We start from the raw sequence: 26019 nt of genomic DNA, 5'->3' as shown, positions 1-26019 counted from the left end.
AATTTGTTGAATGCCTATGAAATGGCTTTTTAGAGCAGCTTGTGCTTGGGGAAAGACTATCTTAGATTGGGTATTGTGTAATAACCCAGATCTTATTAGGGAACTTAATCTAAAGGACTCCTTCGAAGACAGTGATCATAATATGATTGAATCCATACTATAATTTGAGAGGGAGAAGCACAAGTCACATATATCAATATTGCAATGGAACAAAGGGAATTACAGAGGCATGAGGGAGGAGCTTGCTCAGGTGGATTGGAGGAGGATACAGGTAGGAATGACAGCACAGCAGAGATGGCTGAAGTTTCTGGCAATAGTTCACAAGGCATAGTATAGGCAGCTGTGGCTGACAAAAGAAGTTAAGGACTGTATAAAAGCTAAGGAAAGGGCATTTAATGTAGCAACAGTGAGTGGGAGGTTGGATGATGGGGAACCTTTTAAAATCCAACAAAAGGCAACTAAAAAAGCTCTAAGAAGGGGGAAAGATGAACTATGAGGGCAGACTAGCTAATAATATAAAGCAGGATACCAAAAGTTCTTTCAGTTATACAAAGAGTAGAAGGGAGGTGAGAGTTGATATTGAACCACTGGAAAATTATGCTGGTGAGGTAGTAATGGGAGACAAAGAAATGGCAGATGAACTTAATGGGTACTTTGCATGTGTCTTCACTGTGGAAGACACTAGCAGTATGCCAGAGGTCTGAGAGTGGCAGGGAACAGGAGTGAGTACCATTGCTATTACGAAGGAAAAAGTCCTTGCAAACTGAGGCTTAGTCACCTGGGCCGGATGGACTACATTCCAAAATCCTGAGAGAGGTTTCTACAGTTACGTTAGTGGCAAAAGGATAGTGAGGGATAAAATTAGTCCCTTGGAGAATCAGAGTGGACGGCTATGTGCGGAGCCAAAAGAGGTGGGGCAGATTTTGAACAACTTCTTTTCTTCGGTATTCACTAAGGAGAAGGATATTGAATTGTGTAAGGTAAAGGAAACAAGTAGGGTAGTTATGGAGAGTATGACAATTAAAGAAGAGGAAGTACTGACACTTTTAAGGAATATAAAAGTGGATAAGTCTCCGGGTCTGGACAAGATATTCCCTAGGACTTTGAGGGAAGTTAGTGTAGAAATAACAGGGGCTCTGACAGAAATATTTCAAATGTCCTTAGAAATAGGAATGGTGCCGGAGGACTGGCGTATTGCTCAGGTGGTTCCATTGTTTAAGAAGGGTTCTAAGTGTAAACCTGGCAATTATCGGCCTGTGAGTTTGACATCAGTGGTGGGTAAATTGATGGAAGGTATTTTTAGAGATGGTATATATAATTATTTGGCTAGACAGGGTCTGATTAGGAACAGTCAACATGGATTTTTGCATGGAAAGTCATGTTTGACAAATCTTATTGAATTTTTTGATGAGGTTACTAAGAAAGTTGACGAGGATAAAACGGTGGATGTTGTCTATATGGACTTCAGTAAGGCCTTTGACAAGGTTCCACAGGAAGGTTAGTTAGGAAGGTTCAATCGTTAGGCATTAGTATGGAAGTAGTAAAATAGGTTCAGCAGTGGCTAGATGGGAGACGCCAGAGAGTAGTGGTGGATAACTGTATGTCAGATTGGAGGACTGTGTGTAGCAGTGTGCCTCAGGGATCTGTACTGGGTCCAATGTTGTTTAATGGAGTTTAATGCTGAAAAATGTGAGGTGCTACATTTTGATAGAACTAATCAAAATAGGACATACATGGTAAATGGTAGGGCATTAAAGAATACTTTAGAAAAGAGGGATCTAGGAATAATGGTGCATAGTTCCCTGAAGATGGAATCTCATGTGGATAGGGTGGTGAAGAAAGCTTATGGTTTGCTGGCCTTTATTAATCAGAGCATTGAGTATAGGAGTTGGGATGTAATGTTGAATTTGTATAAGGTATTGGTAAGGTCATATCTGGAGTATTGTATACAGTTCTGGTCACCGAATTATAGGAAGGATGTCAATAACATTGAGAGAGTGCAGAGGACGTTTACTAAAATGTTGCCTGGGTTTCATCTCCTAAGTTACAGAGAAAGGTTGAACAAGTTAGGTCTTTATTCTTTGGAGCATAGAAGGTTGAGGGGAGACTTGATAGAGGTGTTTAAAATTATGAGGGGGATTGATAGAGTTGACGTGGTTAGACTTTTTCCATTGAGAATGGGGAAGATTCAAACAAGAGGGCATGGGTTGAGAATTAGAGGACAAAAGTTTAGGGGTAACATGAGGGGGAGCTTCTTTACTCAGAGAGTGGTAGCTGTGTGGAATGAGCTTCCAGCAGAAGTGGTTGAGGGAGGTTCTATGTTGTCATTTAAAGTTAAATTAGATAGATATATGGACAGGAAAGGAATGGAGGGTTATGGGCTGAGTGCAGGTCGGTGGGAATAGGATAGGGTAAGAGTTCGGCACGGACTGGAAGGGCCGAGATGGCCTGTTTCCGTGCTGTAATTATTATAGTGGTTATATAGGTTGCTGAAGAGATAACGGATGCGTTGGTTATGATCTTTCAAGAATCACTTGATTCTGGTATTGTCCTGGAGGACTGGAAGATTGAAAATGTCTCTCCATTTTTTAAGAAGGGAGGAAGACAAAAGAAAGGAAATTATAGGCCAATTAGCCTAACCTCAGTGGTTGTAAAAGTGTTGGAGTCTATTATTAAGGATGAGGTTTTGGGGTACTTGGAGACTAATGATAAAATCAGTCAAAGTCCGTATGGTTTTGTTAACGGAAATCTTGCTTGACAAATCCGTTAGAGTTCTTCGAGGAAGTAACAAGCAGGGTGGATGAAGGAGAGGTAGTGGATGTCATTTACTTGGATTTCCAGAATGTGTTTGATAAGGTGTCACACGTGAGGCCTTTTAACAAGATAAAGTCCTTTGGCATTACAGGAAGGATACTGGCATGGATAGCAGAATGGCTGGTAGGCAGGAGACAGTGAGTGTGAATAAAAGGGGCCTTTTCTGGTTGGCTGCCAGTGACTAGCAGTGTTCCTCAGAGTCTCCTATTGGGACCGCTACATTTCGCATTGTTTGTTGATGATTTAGATAATGGAGTTAATGGCTTTGCGACAAAGATTGCAGATAATAGGACGATAGGTGCAGGGGAATGTAGTGCTGAGGAAGCACTGCAATTGCAGCAGGACAAATTGAAAGAATGGGCAAAAAAGTGGCAGATGGAATACCATATTGGGGAATGTATAATAATGCATTTTTGTAAAAGGAACAATAGTGCGGACTATTACATAAATGGGGAGAAGGATCAAACATCAGAGGTGCAGAGAGGCTTGAGAATCCTCGTGCAAGACTTCCAGAAGGTGAATTTACAGGTTGAGTCTGTGGTTAAGAAGGCAAATGCAATGTGGGCATTTATTTCAAGAGGAGAAGAATATAAAATCAAGGAGATAATGTTGAGGCTTTCTGAGACACTGGTCAGGCCGCAGTTGGAGTATTGTCCACAGTTTTGGGCTACCTATCTCAGAAAGGATATGTTGTCATTGGAGAAAGTCCAGAGGAAGTTCACGAGTACGGATCTGGGAATGAAGGGGTTAACATGCAAGGAGTGTTTGGCAGCTTTGGGCTTGTACTCACTGGAATTTTGAAGAATGTGGGGGGAATCTCATTGAAACCTACTGAATGTTGGAAGAACTAGATAGCGTAGATGTGGAGAGGATGTTTCCTGTGGTAGGGGTATCCAGAACTGGAGGGCCCAGTCTCGAATTTGAGGGGTGACCCTTTAGAACAGAGGTTAATTGTTATCTGGCTTTATAATCACTTATGTTAGTTATAACAATGTATTCCCAATAACTTTGTACTACTACCATGTTATGTTTATTTTTATGAAACTAATAAAAAGATTGAAAAAGAAAGAAAGAACAGAGGTAACGTTGAATTTTTTTTAGGCAGAGTAGTAAATCTGTGAAATGCTCTGCCACATACTGCGATGGAGGTCAAGTCTATTTGCATATTTAAGGTGGAAGTTGATAGTTTCCTGATTGGTCAGGGCATCAAAGGCTATGGCGAGAAGGCAGGTGTATGGGGTTGAGTGAGATCCGGGTTCAGCCATGATTGAATGCTGGAGCAGACTTGATGGGCTGAATGACCTAATTCTACTCCTATGTCTAACAACTCCTCTTAAACTGTATAATCTTACTATTTCTAGCCTCACTAGCACGTGTCGTGGGTAGCAATGATCAGCCAAATGGCCTAATTCTGCTCCAATATCTTATGGTTTTATGGTCTTAGATTACACCTGCTGTTTCTGAAATACTTGTAATTTCCTAATGCTAAAGACATGGAATAGTTCTGCATCACAGAATATCTCCTAGTATTTCAATATTGTTATGATAATTAGTAAAACACCTTTAGGTTATTAATCAGAAGCACCAATGGCAAAGCAGCCAACTTTGAAGCTAAGCTAGTTAATATTGATTACTATATCCATATTTAACATAAATATCAGTTACATGGGAATTATTTGCTTATTTAAAAATGCAAAAATGTTTCTTGTAACAGATTCTGATGGCAGTGGGGAAAGTGCTGGTAAGGACAGTGAAGAAGGTTCGGAGAGTGAGGGAGGACAAAATGGCAGTGAGGAAGACTCAGAGCAGGATAAAAAGGATACCATTGATGAAAAGATAGTTGAATGCAAGGATGAACAGGCAGAAGAACCTGTAATCAAAGAAGAAACTGAAAATGAAACCAGTCAGAAGAAAACTAAAGAATCCATGGATGATGTTGCGCCAGATGAATCAAACGATGGACAAAAGAAATGGAATCTACGTAAAAAGAGAACAATGCTTGACATGATATCAGTGGAAGAATTGAATGGGTTCGATGATTATGACAGTGAAGATGATAATGATTGGCGGCCTTGTGAGAAAAAGAAAGGAAAAGGTGTAAATGATGATGATGATGAAGGTGGAGGTGAGGATGATATCAGTGACAGTGATGAGGGCAATCCTGATGATGAAGATAGCAGCAGTGCGAGTGAGGATGATAAGCGAATTAGAAGAAAAAACAGGCCATCTAATCGAAATGCTGCCAAGACAGAAGGAACGACTGACAGTTTTCTGTCCCAGAATAAGAATTATGAGGTACTGTGTTTAATCATTATTCATAAAGATAACTTTTGGCTGTTTGAATATACAGGAGTAAAAGATAAGTTTTAAAAAAACTGATAAGGATGCTGTAAAGATTAAATTCAAGCATAATCTGTACATAGTCAGCCATTGCAAATTTATTTACAAAAGCACTTAATTTTTATCAAGGTACTACATTTTATGAGCTCTGGAATTTGTTATATGTTCAAATGTGACTCACTGGAAATTATCCAGAGACTTCATCTAACCTTTTGTTTTCTAGTTCCCCAGAGGGCTAAGAATTTAGTTTAAAATGAATAATCTTAAAGTAGTTTGATTTTTAAAACCTTTGTTACAGTGCAAAAGAAATATTCTTGGTTGACTTCTAATTTTTAATCTTTAAACTTTATAGGATAGCATGCTGTTTGTCATCCATGCCTAAAATTCTATCTGATGATGCGTGTTTTGGAGATGTTAATTGTGCAAAATTCAATTTTACCTTGAGCAGATGATGATCATTTCCAAGAGGTGGCAAGTTTGTAATGAAATTGGATTGATCACTTGCCATAGAATACATTGGCATCCCTGATCTTTTCCAGGCATCATCCCTGTAGCTATTTTATGCTGCTAATTGCAAAATGTCTACTTCTTTTTCTGTCAATGTAAACTTGTGGTACAAAATTCCACAGAACAATTGTATGGGAACATTCTCAGATGCTACTGTGATAATCTTCACAAAGCATAGATTTCACATATCTTGATTTCAGTGACTTAATGATGACATCTTGGACACTGGTGTTTTCCAGTGTTAATGGCTTCTCACAAGTGCAGATAATGATTGTATATGTTTAAGTATCTTTTTAAGAACAAAAACTTTTAATCAACAAAAAATGTTTCCATCATCTCAATGTGCAGAGTAATCTGGTGTTTGGTAGTAAGTTCTGAGGAAACACATGGAACTGAGGGAGACTAATGTTTAATGCTTTCAGTTGTTAACAGTGGTCTCAAGATAAGAATTTGTTGCCTGTATCCGTCTTAGGATGCTCTACAGCACATACTGAGCAGCTACAGAAATTTTATCACTGCAGAATCAAACCAAAATTAGCCACTGGTGACAGAACAGGAGCAGCAAACAGATCAAGAGCCTCAAGACTATCAGATGCAGCCTGAAGGACAACAGGAATGAGAAGAAGGTAGCTTCTGCAGATGCATTCCATTGAATGCACATCCCATTTCTTAGATGAATGGAGGAGGGAAGCATTGTCAGCACAGCCGTAAAGGATTTGCTGACTGAAAATTACTTCCTGTAATATGTTTGCACAATCATTGCCCTCAGTGCAAGCCAAGAGATCCCCTCCATGTTCCAATTGTTAAACCAACGTACTATTCCAATAATCAGATGGGAACCCCACATCTTATTTTGGAGGACCTCGAGCACAGATTATAACAGGATTGAATATATCCTGGCCCCTTGCAATATCTCTTTGCTGATAAATAATACAATTATACAGCATGGAAATGGACCCTTCAGTCCAACTTCCACTCTGACCAAGCTTTTCCTGAGCCAATCCTATTTGCCAGCATTTGACCCATAAGTAGTATCGCCCTCACTTTTCTTTTTGCAAAAAAAATTACTTTCTGAAGAGGATCTTCATTGTGCAGGTCTAAACAGTTGTGTACAGGACACAATGACATTTCATGAGAGCATAACATTTCTTAAATCACTACTTCGGGATTCTTATTACTGCAGGATTCTTCCCACTCCCAAGCTGTTATGTTCTATGAGCAGAGGTATTCTTGCTCACCCAGCAAATAGGATCTCCTTGCTGACTTGTATCTCACTGACTAAGACTTGCATGAGGACTTGTGGAAGCTGCCTGCTTCTCTCTTGTAGTCAGTATATGCATGGATGTTCCATGGGTTCTAAGAGCCGTTCCCCTTTTCTGATTGCTGTCAGACAAGCTAAACTGAGTGAGGTTCAGTTAGAGAACTATACAAGTCTAGTTTTAGAATATGTTTTTAGGTATAAGCCACTCCAATGCTATTTGGTTATTTTTTTTGCCAGGAGCTAGATATGACATTAGGGCTAAACAGAATACTTTAGCACATAAGAACCTGCATTCCAATTTCTAGCATTAATATTTTTGTGCCATTTTGGGTTCTTTTGTAAATATTAAGCCAGTATGGTCTCGGCTTACCTGAATTAATAATGACTGAATTTTCAATTAAAATATACTGTACAGGTGACTCCTGGATTGCAGAGGGGGTGGGTGGAAGAGTGCCCATTCCTATAAACTGGTTCTCCTTATGATTTTCTGTAATGTGAAGCAGGGTGTCAAGAAGTGCAAGTAGAAAAAACTAGTTTATTCATTTGCTTTTTTCACAAGTTCCTTGAGCAGATTTTATTGCATGTCTCACATTTCAGTGATTTGTGAATTCTGTAAGGGTTAACATTACTTTGCTTCTATTAGTTGCTATCTCCATACTTGACCAAACCTCACATTTAAACACTAGCAAACATTTACAATATCGAAGTGGTCCAATAGCCCATGTGATTGATATTGTTAGCAAAGCTGTATGTGGGGATCTCCTTGCTGCATCTCTGCTAGCAGTGTATCCTTTATATATGTGTGTGTGTGTGTGTGTGTGTGTGTGTGTGTGTGTTTTATCTCAATATTTAAAAAAAAATTTATAGTAGTTACAATTTGTTCATGAGGTAGAAATTATTCTCCTAATTGACTCTATAGGTTGCCCCATGTCAGGATGTCTGGCAACTGGAAAAAGCTGTGTCGTATTCCATTGTGTCCTTTTAGAATTTTAAGGCCTCTTGGGTCTGTCATCCTTCATTTGCAGATGCTGTTCATTAATTATGAACTGATTTCCTTGAAAATTAGCCTGAAGTTTTCATCAATTTGAGAAATAGCATTGAATTAAATTACACAGACAACTACAGAAATAATTTCTGCTTTCTGAAACAGTTTTGATGTAATTCAAAATGCATTTTTGTATTTTGTTTTAGGATTCCTTTTCAACAGACCGAGACCAAAACTTCAGTTCTCAGAAAATGGACTTTGTACAGATTTGCTGTGTTTGTCTTGGAGATAACAGTGAAGATGCAGATGAAATTGTCCAGTGTGACAATTGTGGAGTAACTGTACATGAAGGTAAATTATATGCATTCAATATTCTGGCATTTATAAAACAATAGTTTTAATTTGTTGACAAAATAAACCTAATACTAAAATTTGAACAAAAGTGCCGAAGCTATGTGTGCATTTATCTTTGTACTGGGCATGTTTGACGTGTATTTATGTTGGACAAGACAGGTCAGCAAGTATTCTAGCTATATATGAAAGAAACAAGCTGTTATTTGATACCAGACTCAGAAAGGAATTGTGCTTTGAAGTGACAGCAAAATATTTAAGTTCAACATAAACTTCTGCAAATTATTTAATGTGTGATTTCCAGAATCTATTTCAAATGGATATTTCAGTTAAATTATTGATTTGCATCATGTTTAAGTTTATCTTCCAGGTTTCTGTTAAAAGAAAATGTGTTTGATTCAGGATAAAGAAGAATAAATAATATTTTGCCCATCCCTTTAAGTCTTGCTTTGGTAGAAACAATAATATTAGCTGTGTGATGTCTTTAAAACTACTTGGTTGCCACTTGAGTATATTTGATATGCTTCATATCCTAAGCAGAAAGCTGATCAATCTGCGAGATGCAGCTTATATTAGCTTATCTCTCTTGATCACAGTTTGTAAATATCACCAAATTGATAATTCACTAGCAACACCTGATTTTATTTGATTCAAAATAGACTCCTTGAAATATAAATGCTGCCGCATTCAATTAACATTGATGGATAATTTCTTTCATAAGTTCTATTGATTGGTATTGGCCTCTACAGCATATGGTACAGATCAGTGGTCTTGCTGTTTCCTTGATTGTGGCTTCATCTCCATTGCTGCCGGTGTGCCACTTAGTATGTTTGTTCCATTTTCCATATTGTTGCTCATCCATTTCTGTGCAAATCAAGGATATGTTCTCCTTGATCTTGCCTTTCACTCCAGTAGGCTTCATATTTAATGGAGTATTCTCTGTAATTTCTGCCATCTTTTCTCCTTCCCTCTTTATTTAGCATTTCAAAGAAATCACTCCCTCCACAGCTCACTTGCACCTGTTTCCATCTCCAATGACATCCACTCTCCTCTCATGGCTGTTTTCCATTTAAATAAAGCAGCAGCAACATCTTCTGTTGTCATTATCGATAGATCCAAAATTGTCTTCCAGATAATTCAGTGACATTGCTTGTCTTCTTAATTTTCTATCCCAAACCCATTGAGACTTCTGTCTTTGATTTTTTACTTTAGGGCTCAATAATGAATAGAGCATTTTCAGAAGAGCAGCTTTTTTACTTTATCACAGATCAGGCCAGATCTATGTTATAATATTTATTTTGTGGATTATAGAATTATTAGCAAGACCAACATTTTGCCTATCCCAAATTGCCCTTGAGAAGTTGGCAGTGAGCTGCCTTTTTTAATCACTGTAGTCTTTCTGGAGAATTTAATTCCAACGTGCTGTTAGATTTGGGATTTTAGACCTAATGACTGCGGTATGTTTTTAAGTCATGGTGGTGGGGAACTTGGAGGGCAACCTACAGAATCAGAGTTGTTTATCATCGCTGACTTGCGTTGTAAAATTTGTTGCTTTGTAGCAGCAGTACAACAGCATGCATTAAAAATCATGATAAGGTAAAATAAGAAATATATAAAAAAAATAAATGTGCAAAAAAAAAAGAGTAAAATAGTGAGGTAGTTTTCATGATCCATTAAGAAATCTGATGGTGGAGGGAAAAAGCTGTTCCTCAAACACTTGAGTATACATCCTCAGGCACCTGTACCTCCTCACTGATGGTAATAATAAGAAGGCATGTCCTGGATAGTGAGGCTCCTTAATAATGGATGCTGCTTTGTTAAGGCACCACTGCCTTTGTTGAAGATGTCCTTGATGTTAGTGGTGTTAGTGCCCTCGATGGAGCTGGGTGAGTTTATAGCCCTCAGGCCTATAATGGTGATTTAACGGCAGCAAATGCTGAGGATGTATAATAGGTCAGTTGGCTTTTCTTGAGATGGGCCATGGCTAGGTTTGGCAAACAGGACTCTGGCATTGAGTCTAGTGGTGTGGCTCAGTAGGGAATGTAGGGGGAAAAGGACTGCAGTAGTGATAGGGGTTCCACACTTCGAGGAGTAGACATGAGATTCTGTGGATGCAATAGAAACACCCAGATAGTATGTTGCCTCTCAGGTACCAGGGTCAGGGATGTCTCAGATCGGGTCCATGGCATTCTAAAGGGTAATGGTGAGCAGCCAGAGGTTTACAGGTGTCCCCTGCTTTCCGAACGTTCTCTTTACAACATTTCGCTTTTACGAAAGACCTACATTAGTACCTGTTTTCATTAACGGAAAGAGGATTTTCGCTTTTACGAAAAAAGACGCTCGCTTTAAACTTGTGTTTACCCCGAGAAAGATGACCATGACCATAAAGCCTTGTGCGGGCAGGTGTGTGTGCATGTGTGATGTGCGAACGCGTGTACGTGTGCATGCGTGATGTGTGTGTACGTGCGAAAATGTACATTGATTTTTTTTCAACAAATCGATTTTGGCTCAAACTTCCCGATTCTGTTAAGTGAAACTACACTGTACATACATTATTTCTACTTTATGTAGGCTGTGTATTTATCATATCATTCCTACTTTTACTATATGTTAGTGTTGTTTTAGGTTTTATGTGCTATTTGGTATGATTTGGTAGGTTATTTTTTGGGTCTGGGAACGCTCAAAAAATTTTCTCATATAAATTAGTGGTATTTGCTTCTTCGCTTTACGCCATTTCGGCTTACGAATGGTTTCATAGGAACGCTGTACATTTGGATAGTGGGGGAAACCTGTACATTGGCACCAATGACATCGGTAGGAAAAGGGAGGAGATCATGAAGAGAGAATTTAGGGAGCTAGGTACAAAGCTGAAAAGCAGGACCTCCGGTGTGGTAATCTCTGGATTGCTTCCTGTGCCATGTGCCTGTGTAAAAATAGGATGACTTCGCAGATGAATGTGTAGATGAAGAATTGAATTTAATTGAATTGACTTTATTACCAACATCCTTCATATACCTGAGGAGTAAAAATCTTTAAGTTACGTCTCTGTCTAAATGTGCAATGTGCAATTTATAGTAATTTATAATAAATAGTATGTACAGCAGGATAGCCAATATACCATAGCAATACAGTTGCGTCAGCATGAATTAAGCAGTCTGATGGCCTGATGGAAGAAGCTGTCCTGGAGCCTGTTGGTCTTGGCTTTTTCACTGTGGTACCGTTTCTCAGATGGTAGCAGCTGGAACAGTTTGTGGGTGGGTTGACTTGGGTCCCCAATGATCCTTCAGGTCCTTTTTACACACCTGTCTTTGTAAGTGTCCTGAATAGTGGGAAGTTCACATCTACAGATGTGCAAGGCTGTCCGCACCACTCTATGCAGAGTCCTGCGATTGAGGGAAGTACAGTTCCCATACCAAGCAGTGATGCAACCAGTCAAAATGCTCTCAGTTTCACGCAGTATGTGAGTTGTACAATCAGAGGGGAGAGGACTCTGGATTTGATGTATGCTAACATTAAGGATGCTTACAGCTCCTCTCCCCTCCCCCCACTGGGAAGGTCAGATCGCAACCTGGTGCATCTAAAACCCTGCTACGTGCCTTTGATGAAGAGTAAACCTGCAACCTCGAGGACAGTGAGGAAATGGTCGGAGGAGGCTTATGAGGCACTCCAGGGTTGTTTTGAGGTGACAGACTGGCAGGCACTCTGTGAGCCACATGGAGAGGATATTGATGGGCTCACAGAATGCATCACTGATTACATTAACTTCTGTGTGGACTGCAATGTTCCAACAAGAACTGTCCTTTGTTATTCAAATAACAAGCCATGGGTGACAAAGGACATTAAGGACATCCTGAATGTTAAAAAGAGGGCGTTTAGAGATGGAAATAGGGAGGAGCTGAGGGCAATACAGAGGGACCTGAAAGCCTGGATCAGGGAGGCTAAAGACAGGTACAGGAGGAAGCTTGAGTGGAAACTCCAGCAGAACAACATGAGAGAGGTCTGGAGGGGGATGAGGACCATCACTGGATTTCGGCAAACTAGCAACAGAAGAGCTGAAGGCCGTGTGGACAGGGCCAACGAACTTAACCTGTTCTTTAACAGATTTGACATTGTGACCCCTGCCCAGCCCCCACATGAGCCATCTGTTGTCGGCCCCCAACCAACACATATTCCACTCTCCCCTCTTACCCCTCCTCACAGTCCCCCACCCTGCTCTCATGACTATACCCCTCCTCCACACGAAACCACCACGGTGGGCTTCACGGCTGAACAGGTGAGAAGACAGCTGAAACGTCTCAACCCAAGCAAGGCTGCAGGACCGGATGGTGTCAGTACAAGGGTGCTCAAAGCCTGTGCCCCTCAGCTATGTGGAGTACTTCGCCATGCATTCAACATGAGCGTGAGCCTCCAGAGGGTTCCTGTACTGTGGGTTCTGGTTCTGGTGCCTCGTCCCTGTGCCGAAGACGCCGCGCCCCAGTGGCCTCAATGACTACAGACCGGTGGCATTGACCTCTCACATCATAAAGACCCTGGAGAGACTTGCTCTGGAGCTGCTCCGGCCTATGGTTTAGAGCCGTCTCTATTTCCTGAGGAGACTGAGGTCCTTTAACATCTGCCGGACGATGCTGAGGATGTTCTACGAGTCTGTGGTGGCCAGTGCTATCATGTTTGCTGTTGTGTGCTGGGGCAGCAGGCTGAGAGTAACACACATCAAATGAATCAACAAACTCATTTGTAAGGCCAGTGATGTTGTGGGGATGGAACTGGACTCTCTCACGGTGGTGTCTGAAAAGAGGATGCTGTCTAAGTTGCATGCCATCTTGGTTAATGTCTCCCATCCACTACATAATGTACTGGGTGAGCACAGGAGTACATTCAGCCAGAGACTCATTCCTCCGAGAGGCAGCACAGAGCGTCATAGGAAGTCATTCCTGCCTGTGGTCATCAAACTTTACAACTCCTCCCTTGGAGGGTCAGACACCCTGAGCCAATAGGCTGGTCCTGGACTTATTTCATAATTTACTGGCATAATTTTCATATTACTGTTTAACTATTTATGGTTCTATTACTATTTATTATTTATGGAGCAACTGTAACGAAAACCAATCTCCCCCGGGATCAATAAAGTATGACTATGAACAGTTGCCCCTATAGAAAGTTCTTAGGATTTGGGGACAAATATCAAACTTCTTCAACCGTCTGAGGTGAAAGAGGTGCTGTTGTGCCTTTTTCACTACACAGCCGGTATGTGCAGACCACGTGAGAAGGAGCTTAAGAATGAAATTAGGAGAGCCAGAAGGGGCAATGTGAAGGCCTTGGCGGGCAGGATTAAGGAAACCCCCAAGGCATTCTTACAAGTATGTGAAGAGCAAGAGGATAAGACGTGAAAGAACAGGACCTATCAAGTGTGACAATGGGAAAGTATGTATGGAACCGGAGAAAATAGCAGAGGTACTTAATGAATACTTTACTTCAGTATTCACTATGGAAAAGGATCTTGGTGATTGTAGTTCTGACTTGCAGCAGACTGAAAAGCTTGAGCATGTAGATATTAAGAAAGAGGATGTGCTGGAGCTTTTGTAAAGCATCAAGTTAGATAATTTGCCAGTACTGGATGAGATGTACCCCAGACTACTGTGGGAGGCGAGGAAGGAGATTGCTGAGCCTCTGGTGATGATCATCAATGGGGACAAGAGAGGTTCCGGAGGATTGGAGGGTTGCGGATGTTGTTCCTTTATTCAAGAAAGGGAGTAGAGATAGCCCAGGAAATTAGAGCCCAGTGAGTCTTACCTCAGTGGTTGGTAAGTTGTTGGAGAAGATCCTGAGAGGCAGGTTTTATGAACATTTGGAGAGGTATAATATGATTAAGAATAGTCAGCATGGCTTTGTCAAGGGCAGGTCGTGCCTTATGAGCCTGATTGAATTTTTTGAGGATGTGACTAAACGCATTGATGACAGTGGAGCAGTAGATGTAGTGTATGGATTTCAGCAAGGCATTTGATAAGGTACCCCATGCAAGGCTTATTGAAAAAGTATGGAGGCATGGGATCCAAGGGGACATTGTTTTGTGGATCCAGAACTGGCTTACCCACAGAAGGCAAAGAGTGGTTGTAGACGGATCATATTCTGCATGGAGGTCGGTGATTAGTGGTGTGCCTCAGGGATCTGTTCTGGGACCCTTACTGTTCGTGATTTTTATAAATGACCTGTATGAGGAAGTGGAGGGATGGCTTAGTAAGTTTGCTGATGACACAAAGGTTGGGGGTGTTGTGGATAGTGTGGAGGGCTGTCAGAGGTTACAGCAGGACATTGATAGCATGTAAAATTGGGCTGAGAAGTGGCAGATGGAGTTCAACCCAGATGAGTTCATTTTGGTAGGTCAAATATGATGGCAGAATATAGTATTAATGGTAAGACTCTTGGCATTGTAGAGGATCAGAGGGATCTTGGGGTCTGAGTCCATAGGACGCTCAAAGCAGCTGCGCAGGTTGACTCTGTGGTTAAGAAGGCATACGGTGTATTAGCCTTCATCAATTGTGGAACTGAATTTAGGAGCGGAGAGATAATGTTGCAGCTATCTCCGACCCTGGTCAGACCCCACTTGGAGTACTGTGCTCAGTTCTGGTTCTCTCACTACAGGAAGGATGTGGAAACGATAGAAAGGGTGTAGAGGAGATTTACAAGGATGTTGCCTGGATTGGGGAGCATGCCTTATGAAAACAAGTTGAGTGAACTCGGCCTTTTCTTCTTGGAGTGTGACGAGAATACACATAAAATTAAGATGTTTGCTGGCCTGGGTTAGCATCAGTGACATCAGCAAGTGGTCTGCCACCTGCCCTCAGGGGAAGGAGAGATAAGGAACAATGGAGCAGCGTCTGGAGATGTGTAATGAAGGGACGGGGGAGAGAGAGCTGTCTGGAGCGGCTCCCCCCTTTGAACCTTGAACTGTTTGAAGTGATGGACAGGCGATACCCCAGCAGGGGGATAAAAAGGGACCGGTTCGCTAAGGCAGGACACACACGCCACCCGAGGTAACGAGACCTTGGAAGCGGTACGCCTCTCACGAGTCGGTGAGAAGTATCAGACAACGGCCAGGGTGGAAAGGTACGATCAGCGGGAACCCGGTGTGTGTCCGCCCTTGCCTGGGTGCCGGGTTCACTGCAGAGGATCGACCGCATCTGGAGGAGGGGTCACAGTCAGTGACCTCAGGTGACATCACCAAGGACCCGCCCAAAAGCTGTTTGTGAGCCATATCGCCGGTCTGTGAGTGAAGCCATGTCTGAATGATCAGTTGTTCCTGTTCTCTCTCTCTCTTCCCCCACGTTGTCCATCGCCATGGCAACGATTACTGCGAAATGAACTACTAAACTGGACTGAACTTTGAGTCACTTTGAAATTTGGTCATTTACCCCTAGACAACGATAGAGCTTGATTGATGCTGTTATCTTAATTCTGTGCACATGTGTGTTTATCATCGCTGAACTGTTGCATTTATTATCCTTTCGATTACTGTGTTGCTTGTTTCTTTAATAAAACTTTCTTAGTTCTAGTACTCCAGACTCCAACTGAGTGATCCATTTCTGCTGGTTTGGCAACCCAGTTACGGGGTACGTAACAGGAGCGACGGAGGATGAGAGGTGACCTGATAGAGGTGTATAAGATGATAGGCATTGATCGTGTGGATAGTCAGAGGCTTTTTCCCAGAGCTGAAATGGCTGCCACAAGAGGGCATAGGTTTAAGGTGCTTGGGAATAGGTACGGAGGAGATGTCAGGGGTAAGTTTTTTTACGCAGAGGGTGGTGAGTGTGTGGACTGGGCTGCTGCTGATGGTGGTGGAGGCGGATACGATAGGGTCTTTTAAGAGACTTTTGGATAAGTACATGGAGCTCAGAAAAATTGAGGGCTATGGGTAACCCTAGTAATTTCTAAGGTAGGGACATGTTCGGCACAACTTTGTGGGCCGAAGGGCCTATATTGTGCTGTGGGTTTTCTATGTTTTTCTATGTTTCTATGATGTTAGACTTAATGGCTTATACTTTCCTGGTTTACTTTTAGAGCCTTTCTTAAACAGCGGACAAAATTGGCTGTCCTGCAATCATCTGGTACCTCTTCTGTCGCTAAGGATGATTAAAATATTTCTGCTAGGGCCCTGGCAGTTTCTGTACTTGCCTCCCATAGGGTCCGAGGGAGCACCTTGTCGGGCCCTGTGGATTTATCCACCTTTAATTTGCCTCAGTACTGCAAACACTACTTCTTGTAATCTGTATAGGGTCCATGAAGTTGATGCAATTTAGCTTGGCTTCTGTAGACTCTGTGACTGTTTATTGAGTAAATACAGATGGAAAAATTTATTTAAGATGCCCCCCCCCCCCCCAATCTCTTTTGGCTCTACACATGGATTACCATTCTTATCTTCCAGAGGAGCAATTTTGTCCTTTGCACTTAACATAATATGTAGAATCCGTTCGGATTCTCCTTCGCCTTGTCTGCTAGGGCAACTTCATGCCTTCTTTTACCACTCGTGATTTCTTTTTTAAGTGTTCTTTTGCATTTCTTACGCTCTATAATCACCTCATTTGTTCCTACTTGCCTATATCTGATAAGCATCTCCTTTTTTGTTTTTAACCCAAGCCTTGATATCTGTGGAAACCATGGGTTCACTGCACATGTTCTCTTTACCTTTTATTCTGATAGACACATACAAGCTAGCATCTCTCCTCTTCTAACTGAGCACATGTAAAGAAGTGGGAAAAAAATTCTACCTATACCTTTTTTTTGCCTTCTCTTACTGAAGCCTCTCCTTACTGAAGTTCGAAGAACTGAAGCTTCAAAATCTCCACTGTAACTCTGACCCCTCCACTTGCCCCGCCTTACTTTAGTTTGTTGCTGCTAATCTGTTTGAATGCTGATTGGCTGCTGCCGAAAGCTCCAAAACTGCTGCAAACCTCTGCCCTTTTTTGGGGCTGAGGATAGGGCAGTTGGTATACAAGCAGAGGTACCGTGTAGTGGAACTATCAGGAAGGACTGGCAGGTGATGGACAAAATTGTACTTAGTGGTTTGAGTTGCAGTGTAACAGGAACATAATCGAAAAGGGTGGCTAATACGGGAATGAAATTGTTATATTTGAATGTGTTCAGAATGTAAATAAGGTAGATGAGTTTGTAGCATAGTTAGAGATTGACAGGTCTGACGTTGTGGGCATCACTGAGCCATGGCTAAGAAAAAATTATAGTTGGAAGCGTAACATCCAAAGTTACACATTTTATCCAAAGGGCAGGAAGATAGTCAGAGGAGGTGGCATGGCTTTGTTGGTAGAAAATGAAATCAAATCCTTAGAAAGAGGTGTCATAGATGTAGAATCCTTGTGGGTAATGTTAAGAAACTGCAAGGGTAAAAAGACCCTGATATATTCAGCCCTCTGAACAGTAGCCAGGATATGGGGGTACAAATTACAACAGAAGATAGAAAATGCATGTTAAAAGGGCAATGTTACAGAAGTCATGGGGGTTTCAATATGCAAGTATATTAGAAAAATCAGGTTGTGCTGGATCCCAAGAGAAGGAATTTGTAGAATGTTTACAAGGTGGCATTTTAGATCAGCTTGTGGTTGAGCCAACTAGGGGATCAGCAACACACATCAAAGTTGCTGGTGAATGCAGCAGGCCAGGCAGCATCTGTAGGAATAGGTACAGTCCTGACGAAGGTTCTCGGCCCGAAACGTCGACTGTACCTCTTCCTAGAGATGCTGCCTGGCCTGCTGCGTTCACCAGCAACTTTGATGTGTATTGCTTGAATTTCCAGCATCTGCAGAATTCCTCGTGTTTAGGGGATCAGCAATTCTGGTTTGAGTGTTATGTAATGAATTGGATTTGATTAGAGAGCTTAAAGTAAAATAACCCTTTGTAGGCAGTGATCATAATATGAAAGAACTCACCCTGCATCTTGAGTGGGAGAACCTAAAGTCAGATGTATCAGTATTGCAGTGGAGCAAAGTGTATTGCAGAAGCTTGAGAGGGGAGCTGGCTGAAGTTGATTGGAAGGGGACACTAGCTGGGATGTCAGCAGAGCAGCACTGGCTAGAGCAGGGGTCCCCAACCACCTTTGCACCGAGGACTGGTTTAATATTGACAATATTCTTGCGGACTGGCCGACCGCAGGGTGGGGTGTTCAAGTAGGGTTAAACTCACCTCAGCATGTCTTTTACAGTTAGGGTTGCCAACTTTCTCACTCCTAAATAAGGGCCAAAATTAGCAGTCAAATCCCGGGACACCTTACCCCAGAAAAACTACCATGACCATGAAGTCTTGCGTGGGCACCTATGTGCGCATGCGTGACGTGCCCATATGTGATGTGTGCATGGGCGTACATGCCGATTTTTTCCCACAAATCTGTTTTGCCTTTATCTTCCTGACTATACTGTACATACATTATTTCTACTTTATATAGGCTGTGTATTTATCATATCATTCCTGCTTTTACTATATGTTAGTGTTATTTTTGGTTTTGTGTGTTATTAGGTATGATTTGGTAGGTTATTTTTTGGATCTGGGAACGCTCAAAATTTTTTCCCATATAAATTAATGGTAATTGCTTCTTTGCTTCACACTATTTCGGCACGAAAGGTTTCATTGGAATGCTCTACCTTAGCGGGGGAAATACGGGACAAGGGCGGTCCCATATGGGACAAACCAGTTTAGCCCAATATATGGGATGTCCCAGCAAATACGGGACAGTTGAACCCTATGTTCCAGTTGAACAGTGGGCGTGACAGGGAATGAGGAAAGGTGTAGCTGACTCATATTGTTCCCTCATGGCCCGGTAGCACATGCTCTGCGGCCTGGTACCAGTCCGCGGCCCAGTGGTTGGGGACCGCTGGGCTAGAGTTTCTGGGAGCAATTCGGAAGGCGCAAGATAAATACGTCCCTAGAAGAAGCAGTATTCTGAAGGCAGGATAACACATCCATGGCTGACAAAGGAAGTCGAAGCCAATATAAAAGCAAAGGAAGGGCACATAGGGAAGCAAAAGTTAGTTGGTTGAGAATTTTTAATTAGGTAGAGGGTTGAGAAGCTTTTAAAAACCAACAGAAGGTAACTAAAAGAGCCATAAGGAGGGAAAAGATGAAATATGAATGTAAGCTATCCAATAATATCAGAAAGAATACCAAAAGTTTTTCCAGATGAATAAAGAGTAAAAGAGAGGCAAGAATAGATATTGGACCGCTGGAAAATTATGCTGGAAAGGTAGTAATGGGGGACAAGGAAATGGTGGACTAACTGAATAAGTATTTTGTGTCAATTTTCATGTGCAAGATGTTAGTAGTATGTTGGAAGTTTGTGAGTTTCTGCCGCTGTCAGGGCAGAAGTGAATGCAGTGGCTATTACTTGGGAGAAGGTGCTTGAGAGGTTTTAAGGTCTGAAGGTAGATAAATCACCTAGACCAGATGGACTACACCCCAGGGTATAGTAGTGTTCCACAGGGGTTGATGTTCTGCATTTCACAAAGCTGTCATCTTACACTGGCAAGTAGGATCAAGCTGAATAGTTTTTTTTAGAAGGCATAAAACACTGTAGTGAATGGTGTCTATCTGGAACATAAAATGCTAGACAGAGGCCAATGCCTATTTTAGATGGTATTGTTATTAAACTATACTGTAACTGGTGGATCAAGATTGTTTGCTACACAGATACGACAGACAGAGATGCATGGACCAAACACGGACAAATAGAATTAGATAAGGTGAGCATCATGGGAAAGTTAGTGAATTAATTTATGACTATCAAATTTTACATCAGGCAGTGTTTGACAATAGAAACATTCCTACACTTAACTGTCACCTACATATTACCATCCCATTTAACCAAGTAATGCAGCAGATATGTTAACCACATTCACAAACAATATTATCCATGTTTGAATTACATACAGTTTATTTTAATTAGCTAAATATCACCTGGAAGAAAGTGTAAAGTTTATAAGCACTCGCAGTCAGATAATCAACTAATGCTTTGAACAAAATGACTAGGTCACAAGAACTATGGAAATCCCGCGACTCAAAAACTCTTGCCTGGGATGTGTAATCTCGAGAGATATTTTGAAAATTTGCTTTATGATTGAGGAGAAAAACAGGAAGAAGAGGCGAGAAAGAAACAGAGTATTAGTTTCCTAATTTACGTCAACAAAAATAAATTCATCATCATCACTGGGTCTAAATCCTGAAACTTCATCGCTAACAGTATCGTGGAGGTGCTTTCACAATAATTATTACAACATTTTAAATTGGCAGCTCACCACCACCTTCTCACATGCAGAAAGATTTTTTAAAAGCGCAGGTTTGAGAAAAGATTTCTCTTGAGGTTAATTTGCCGATATGAGGCTGATTTGAAGATTGAACAAGTGTCGTAAAAGCAGATCAATTGCTTTCTTATTAATGATATTTTATTCTTATCCAAATTGTAAGAGATTGGAACAAGACCATCATGTCATCACATAATGAAAGGCAGGAGGAAGCACAAACTCATTCCACAGATTCACCACCCACTGGCTAAATAAATTTCTCATCTCCATTCTAAATGGAAGTCCCTCTATTCTGAGGTTGTGCCCTCTGGTCCTAGATTTTCCCTACTATAGGAAACATCCTCTCCACATCCACTGGGTGTTTCAACATTTGATAGGTTTCAATGAGATCTCCCCTGCATTCTTCTAATTTCCAGTAAGTACAAGCCCAGAACCATCAAACATTCCTCATATGATAAGCCTTTCATTCCCAGAATCATTTTCATGAACCTCTTTTGAATCCTGTCCAATGTCAGCACATAGTTTCTTAGATAAGAGGCCCAAAACTGCTCACAATAGTCTGTGAGGCCTCATCAATGTCTTATCAAGCCTCAGTATTACATTTTTATTTTTATATTCTACTCCTCTTGAAATGAATGCTAACATCACATTTGCCTTCCTTATCACCATCTCAACCTGCAAATTGATCTTTAGTGAATTGGGCATGAGGACTCCAAGTCCCTTTACACCTCAGATTCTTGAATTTTCTCCCCTTTTAGAAAATAGTCAATGCTTTTGTTCCTTTTACCAAAGTGGATGACCATACACTTCATGATGCTGGATTCCATCTGCCACTTCTTTGCCCATTCTCCTAATCTGTCTAAGTCCTTCTGTAGCCTCTCTACTTCCTCAACACAAACTGCCCCTCCATCTATCTTCATATCGACTACAAGGCCATCAATTCCATCATTCAAGTCATAAACATATAAAATAAAAAGAAATGGAAATTGGACATCAGTTTTTTAAAGCAATAAAGTTATTTGCCTTAACCCATTCTTACAGGTAATGATTCTCATTGCATTTAAAAGGAATTCAATTTCCATTTGTAGTTTGTAAAAATGAAAGCACAAAATGTTAAGGATACTCAGCCAATAAGACAGTACCTCTAGAGAGAGAATTGGAGTTGAAATTGGTAATGTTCTAGGCCAATGATCCTTCAACTTGCAATATACTCATTTGTTGTTTTCTCAGTTCTTTATTCATAATGGTTCCATAATGTCCAACCTTATTACTTTTTCCGGTAAGAATCGGGGTGAATATATCCTGTTAATTTTAGGCAGGATATCATACACTCACCCCCCACTTTCAAATCTCTTACTAACTCTTCCTTCAGTTAGTCCTGATGAAGGGTCTCGGCCTGAAACGTCGACTGAAACTCTTCCAATAGATGCTGCCTGGCCTGCTGCGTTCACCAGCAACTTTGATGTGTGTTACCTACACTCAGTTATGTTACCATTCAAATGTATCACAGGATTAAGCATCCCATCACCCAGGACATGCCTTCTTCTCATTGATACCATCAGGGAGAAGGTACAGGAGCCTGAAGACCCACACTCAGTGTTTCAGGAACACCTTCTTTCCCTTTGCTAATGGATTTCTGAATGGACAGTGAACCAACCCTTGAACACTACCTCACTATATTTGTTCTCTTTTTGCACAGCTATTTCTGTTATATATTACTGTAATTTATAGGTTTTTAAATGCATTGCATTGTACTGCAGCCATAAAATAGCAAATTTCACAACATATGTCAGTGATATTAAGCCTGAATCTGATTTTAATTTACATTTGTACAAGGAGATTTTGCAGAAGGAGAGCATCTTCGCGTTGACGTTGTGCTTTTAAAAAAAGAGAAAATATTAAAATCTGACTTTTGCTTGGGGTTCTGTAGTATGTATGATGCTCCGGCTTTTAACTAAAAAAAACAACAAAAGTAGTAAAAATGCTATGCTGTTTGATTGTTTACTTTCCTGGGAAAAATGTTGAAAACAGTACCCCCTAGAAAGCATAAAATGCCTCTACTTCTTCAGAAAGCTAAGGAAATTTGGAGTATTCCCCATTGACTTTCACCAATTTTAATAGATGTACCTTGGAAAGTATCCTAACTGGATGCTTCACAACTTGATATGGCAGCTGATAGGCCGAAGACTGGAAGGTGTTGCAGAGAGTTGTGAACGCGGCTCAGGCTATCAAGAAAATCAGCCTCCCCTCCATGGACTTTGTCTAACTTTTTGTTGCTTTGAAAAGCCAGCTTGAGTAATCAAAGACAACTTTTAGCTCAGTCATTCTATCTTCTTTACCCTGGTTCATTGAGCAGAATATACAAAAGCTTGAAATCATGCACTGACAGGCTCAAAGACAGCTTCTATCCTACTGTTATAAGATTCTTGAATGGACCTCCTGTATATTTTCACCTCAATCTACCTTGTCGTAGTCCTAATAGTTTACTGTCTACCTGCACTGCACTTTCTCTATAACTGTAACATTACATTCCGTATTCTGTTATTGTTTTTCCCTTGTACTACCTCAATATACAGCACTCGTGTTTTGAAATTATCTGTATGGATAGCTTTCAAAACTAAGTTTTTATCCCATTTCAGTAAATGTATGAGAATAATAAACTAATTCTAATTCCACTCTGTACTCTTTGAGTGCATTGGCAAGAATAGCTCCTGTAAATAGTTTTGTGTATCATTGGATTGGAACTGAACTAGCATGGCTAATGGTGTGAGTGTTCCTTTAGTCTGATCTAGTGTGAATGTTCTGATCTACAGGAAGAATATCCTTGTAAGTGATTGCTAGTTGTCTCGTATGAAGTGTAGACAATGAATACAGGTTTCTTTAGATATCTGCAGGCAGGTGTGCTTAGTTGTAAATTAGTTGATAATTTTGAAGGGAATCATGAATATTAAATACCTGGAGAGAATTTATGCATGCTTTCTCACCACACTCCTGCCATTACTCTATTAGCATTATCTCCTTAAATCTTGCACATCCATTGAAATGTTAAATGTAATTACCCTACTCAGAATTGTGGCAGTGCAAAAGTTGTAGCTGACACTACTTTAAATAATCTTGCAGTGTAAAAATGATGGAAAACGATGCATTGTTTAAAGCAGATAAATCAGTAGGAAAATTGTCCATCCTCTAAACTTAAGTGGTCATAAATTTGAAGTGTAATAATTATATTAAAAACTGAATAATTTGGAAAAATTCTCATGTAAATAAAATCTATTGGGTTGCTGAATTCAAAGACATACCCATGTGCTACAAGGCAAATTTTAAAGTGCCTGAATAACAACAAGTATTTGGCTTTTTTTGGTCAATTTACTGTGTCTGGGATCATTAATGCTACGAGACTACATTATTGCAGAAATGTATCTAACTCATGGGAAAGGAGATCTGTCGTCTTTACTCAGTCTGACCCTCTGATGTGGCCATGCAAGTCACCCTATTTGGGGGCAGTTAGGGAAAAACAATAAAATGCTGGCACTGTTAATGCAATCCTCTTGTTAGATGTGTCAGAATTGATTATTCAACTAACGCCGTAGACTAAATTACGCGATCAGTGTAGCTGTTTGGTATGAAGATTTTAAAATTCTGCTGACATTTTGTGGTACAAAATGTAACACAATTATTGATTATTCAAAATTGGATAATTGAAAAGAAGGTTTAAAATCATTCTTGTGCATTTGTGAATTATTTGTGGACTCCCCTATTGCCACACTGTTTGGATAATTGCCTTACAGCTAATTTCTCTTGAAATACTTGTTATTTTTGTAGTTTGCTTTCGTAACAATAATTTTTTCATATTGTATACAGTGATTTTTTTTTGAGAAGTAAGATGCTGGAAATCTATTTCTCAGTGCAAGAGGGTGGAAATAATAACTATTTAGGAACAATTTTATGCAGCTTATAATGCCCGAGTTCCTTTTTATTACATGGTAACTGTGTTTATTGATTTGAGTGAAGGTAAATCAGAATAAGTAAGGCTTGACTACCTTTTGACCTGTAGTTTGTCATATGGATTCTAAATCTTGTGGATGGACACTCAGGTATTTAAAGATAAGGGCAACTCGTTAGATTTTTTAAAAATGCATTTCATCAATGCTGATTATTAGGTATATTCCCTTTGGAATAGTATATAATTAATTCCATTCATCTCAGTTTGTTTTAAAAGTTGATTTTTCACTTTGGTACCTCACAGAATGCTGGAAAGTGAAGCTTTGATTTTTGTGCAAATTATTACAAAACCACTGTTACCGAGCAGATAACTTTTACATCAGTTTTGTTTTAGTTGTATTGTCCTACCTTGAAGGCATGATTACAGGTGAGAGTGATTGCTGTTGACATTAAGTTAGCTTTGGTCTAAGAATGGCAACAGGATGCCCCAGCAAGAATAGCTACCAAAAGGAAAACATGACAGTTTTAGAATATCACATGATAAAATGAGACTGTTGTTATAACTGGATGTTAGAAATCTCAGCTGTAGGAGATCACTGTTCAGACTTTTTTTTAGTTATTTTTAGGTTAGTTAGGATGGTTTTAGGTACAGAAAAGGAAATTCACGGTCAGGTTAGGACTTATGGACAGAGGTATAGGGGAATTAGAGGACCGGTTGAAGTCTAAGCCTTCACTCCATGTTTGAAGGTCAGTGATATGGATGCAACTGAGCTACCACAGCTCCTAGCAGAGATTCTGTAGAATCACTACCCTTTGTATGAATAGATTTCTTAGGGACGGAATGGCTTACCCCTTATTTTGTGACAGTGAACACTGATTCTCGACACCTTAGTCAATTTTGTTTTGTTCTCAAAGACACTCAAAACAGCTTGGTCATACCCGTAGATTTCCCTCGAAATGGCACATCATTATGACTTGAAAGAACATCGCCATTCTTTCATTTCATCATTACATTCTCAAGGATAACCAGGAATGGGCCATTAATGTTGTCCTGTCCATGCTGGATAGAGTATAAATCCTGGATAGTAGTTTTGGATATAAAACTTTTGATGTGTGTCCAGATGTTTTAAAAAAAACACAAAAGTAAGTTCTCCTTCATTTAATCCAAACCGAAACCAGTTATTAGACAAGATGAAATTTTACTTCTGAGTTGTTATCGAGTTTCATATGGTTCTTTATTAGAAAGATGTGCTTATTCTAGAACATATAGGTATATCAACCTAGCATATTCATTTGCTAAAATATTCCCTATAAGCATACTACAGCAAATGTGCTACATTTAATTAAAATTATAGCAATGAAAAATTCACAAAAAGCAAAAATGTAATATTTGAGTATTGTCTCAAAAGCATCTAATGCTGCTGTACAGAGGATCATCTCATTTATTGAAAATTAAACTTGTGTAACGTGCATCTCTTGGGACAAGTGATTGAAGAGGTAATCTAGATTTTTTATCTTTTTTT

At 40.3% G+C, this 26019-nt stretch overlaps 1 protein-coding gene across 7 annotated transcripts in view; it reads left to right on the top strand.

Annotated features, from left to right (window-relative positions):
* The window catches only part of phf14 (PHD finger protein 14), a 279390-nt gene that overhangs the window by 44383 nt on the left and 208988 nt on the right, over positions 1 to 26019 (top strand). For all 7 annotated transcript variants that reach the window (XM_063043787.1, XM_063043793.1, XM_063043790.1 and 4 more), the window contains exons 3-4: positions 4529 to 5109; positions 8114 to 8258. In XM_063043787.1, the coding sequence (XP_062899857.1) occupies positions 4529 to 5109; positions 8114 to 8258 (726 nt within the window). The remainder of the gene's footprint in view (positions 1 to 4528; positions 5110 to 8113; positions 8259 to 26019) is intronic.

Source organism: Mobula hypostoma, chromosome 3 (genome assembly GCF_963921235.1).
Source record: "Mobula hypostoma chromosome 3, sMobHyp1.1, whole genome shotgun sequence".
Taxonomy (NCBI): Eukaryota; Metazoa; Chordata; class Chondrichthyes; order Myliobatiformes; family Myliobatidae; genus Mobula; species Mobula hypostoma.
The sequence above is the reverse complement of the archived record's forward strand: the minus strand, read 5'-3'. Positions and strand labels throughout refer to the sequence as shown.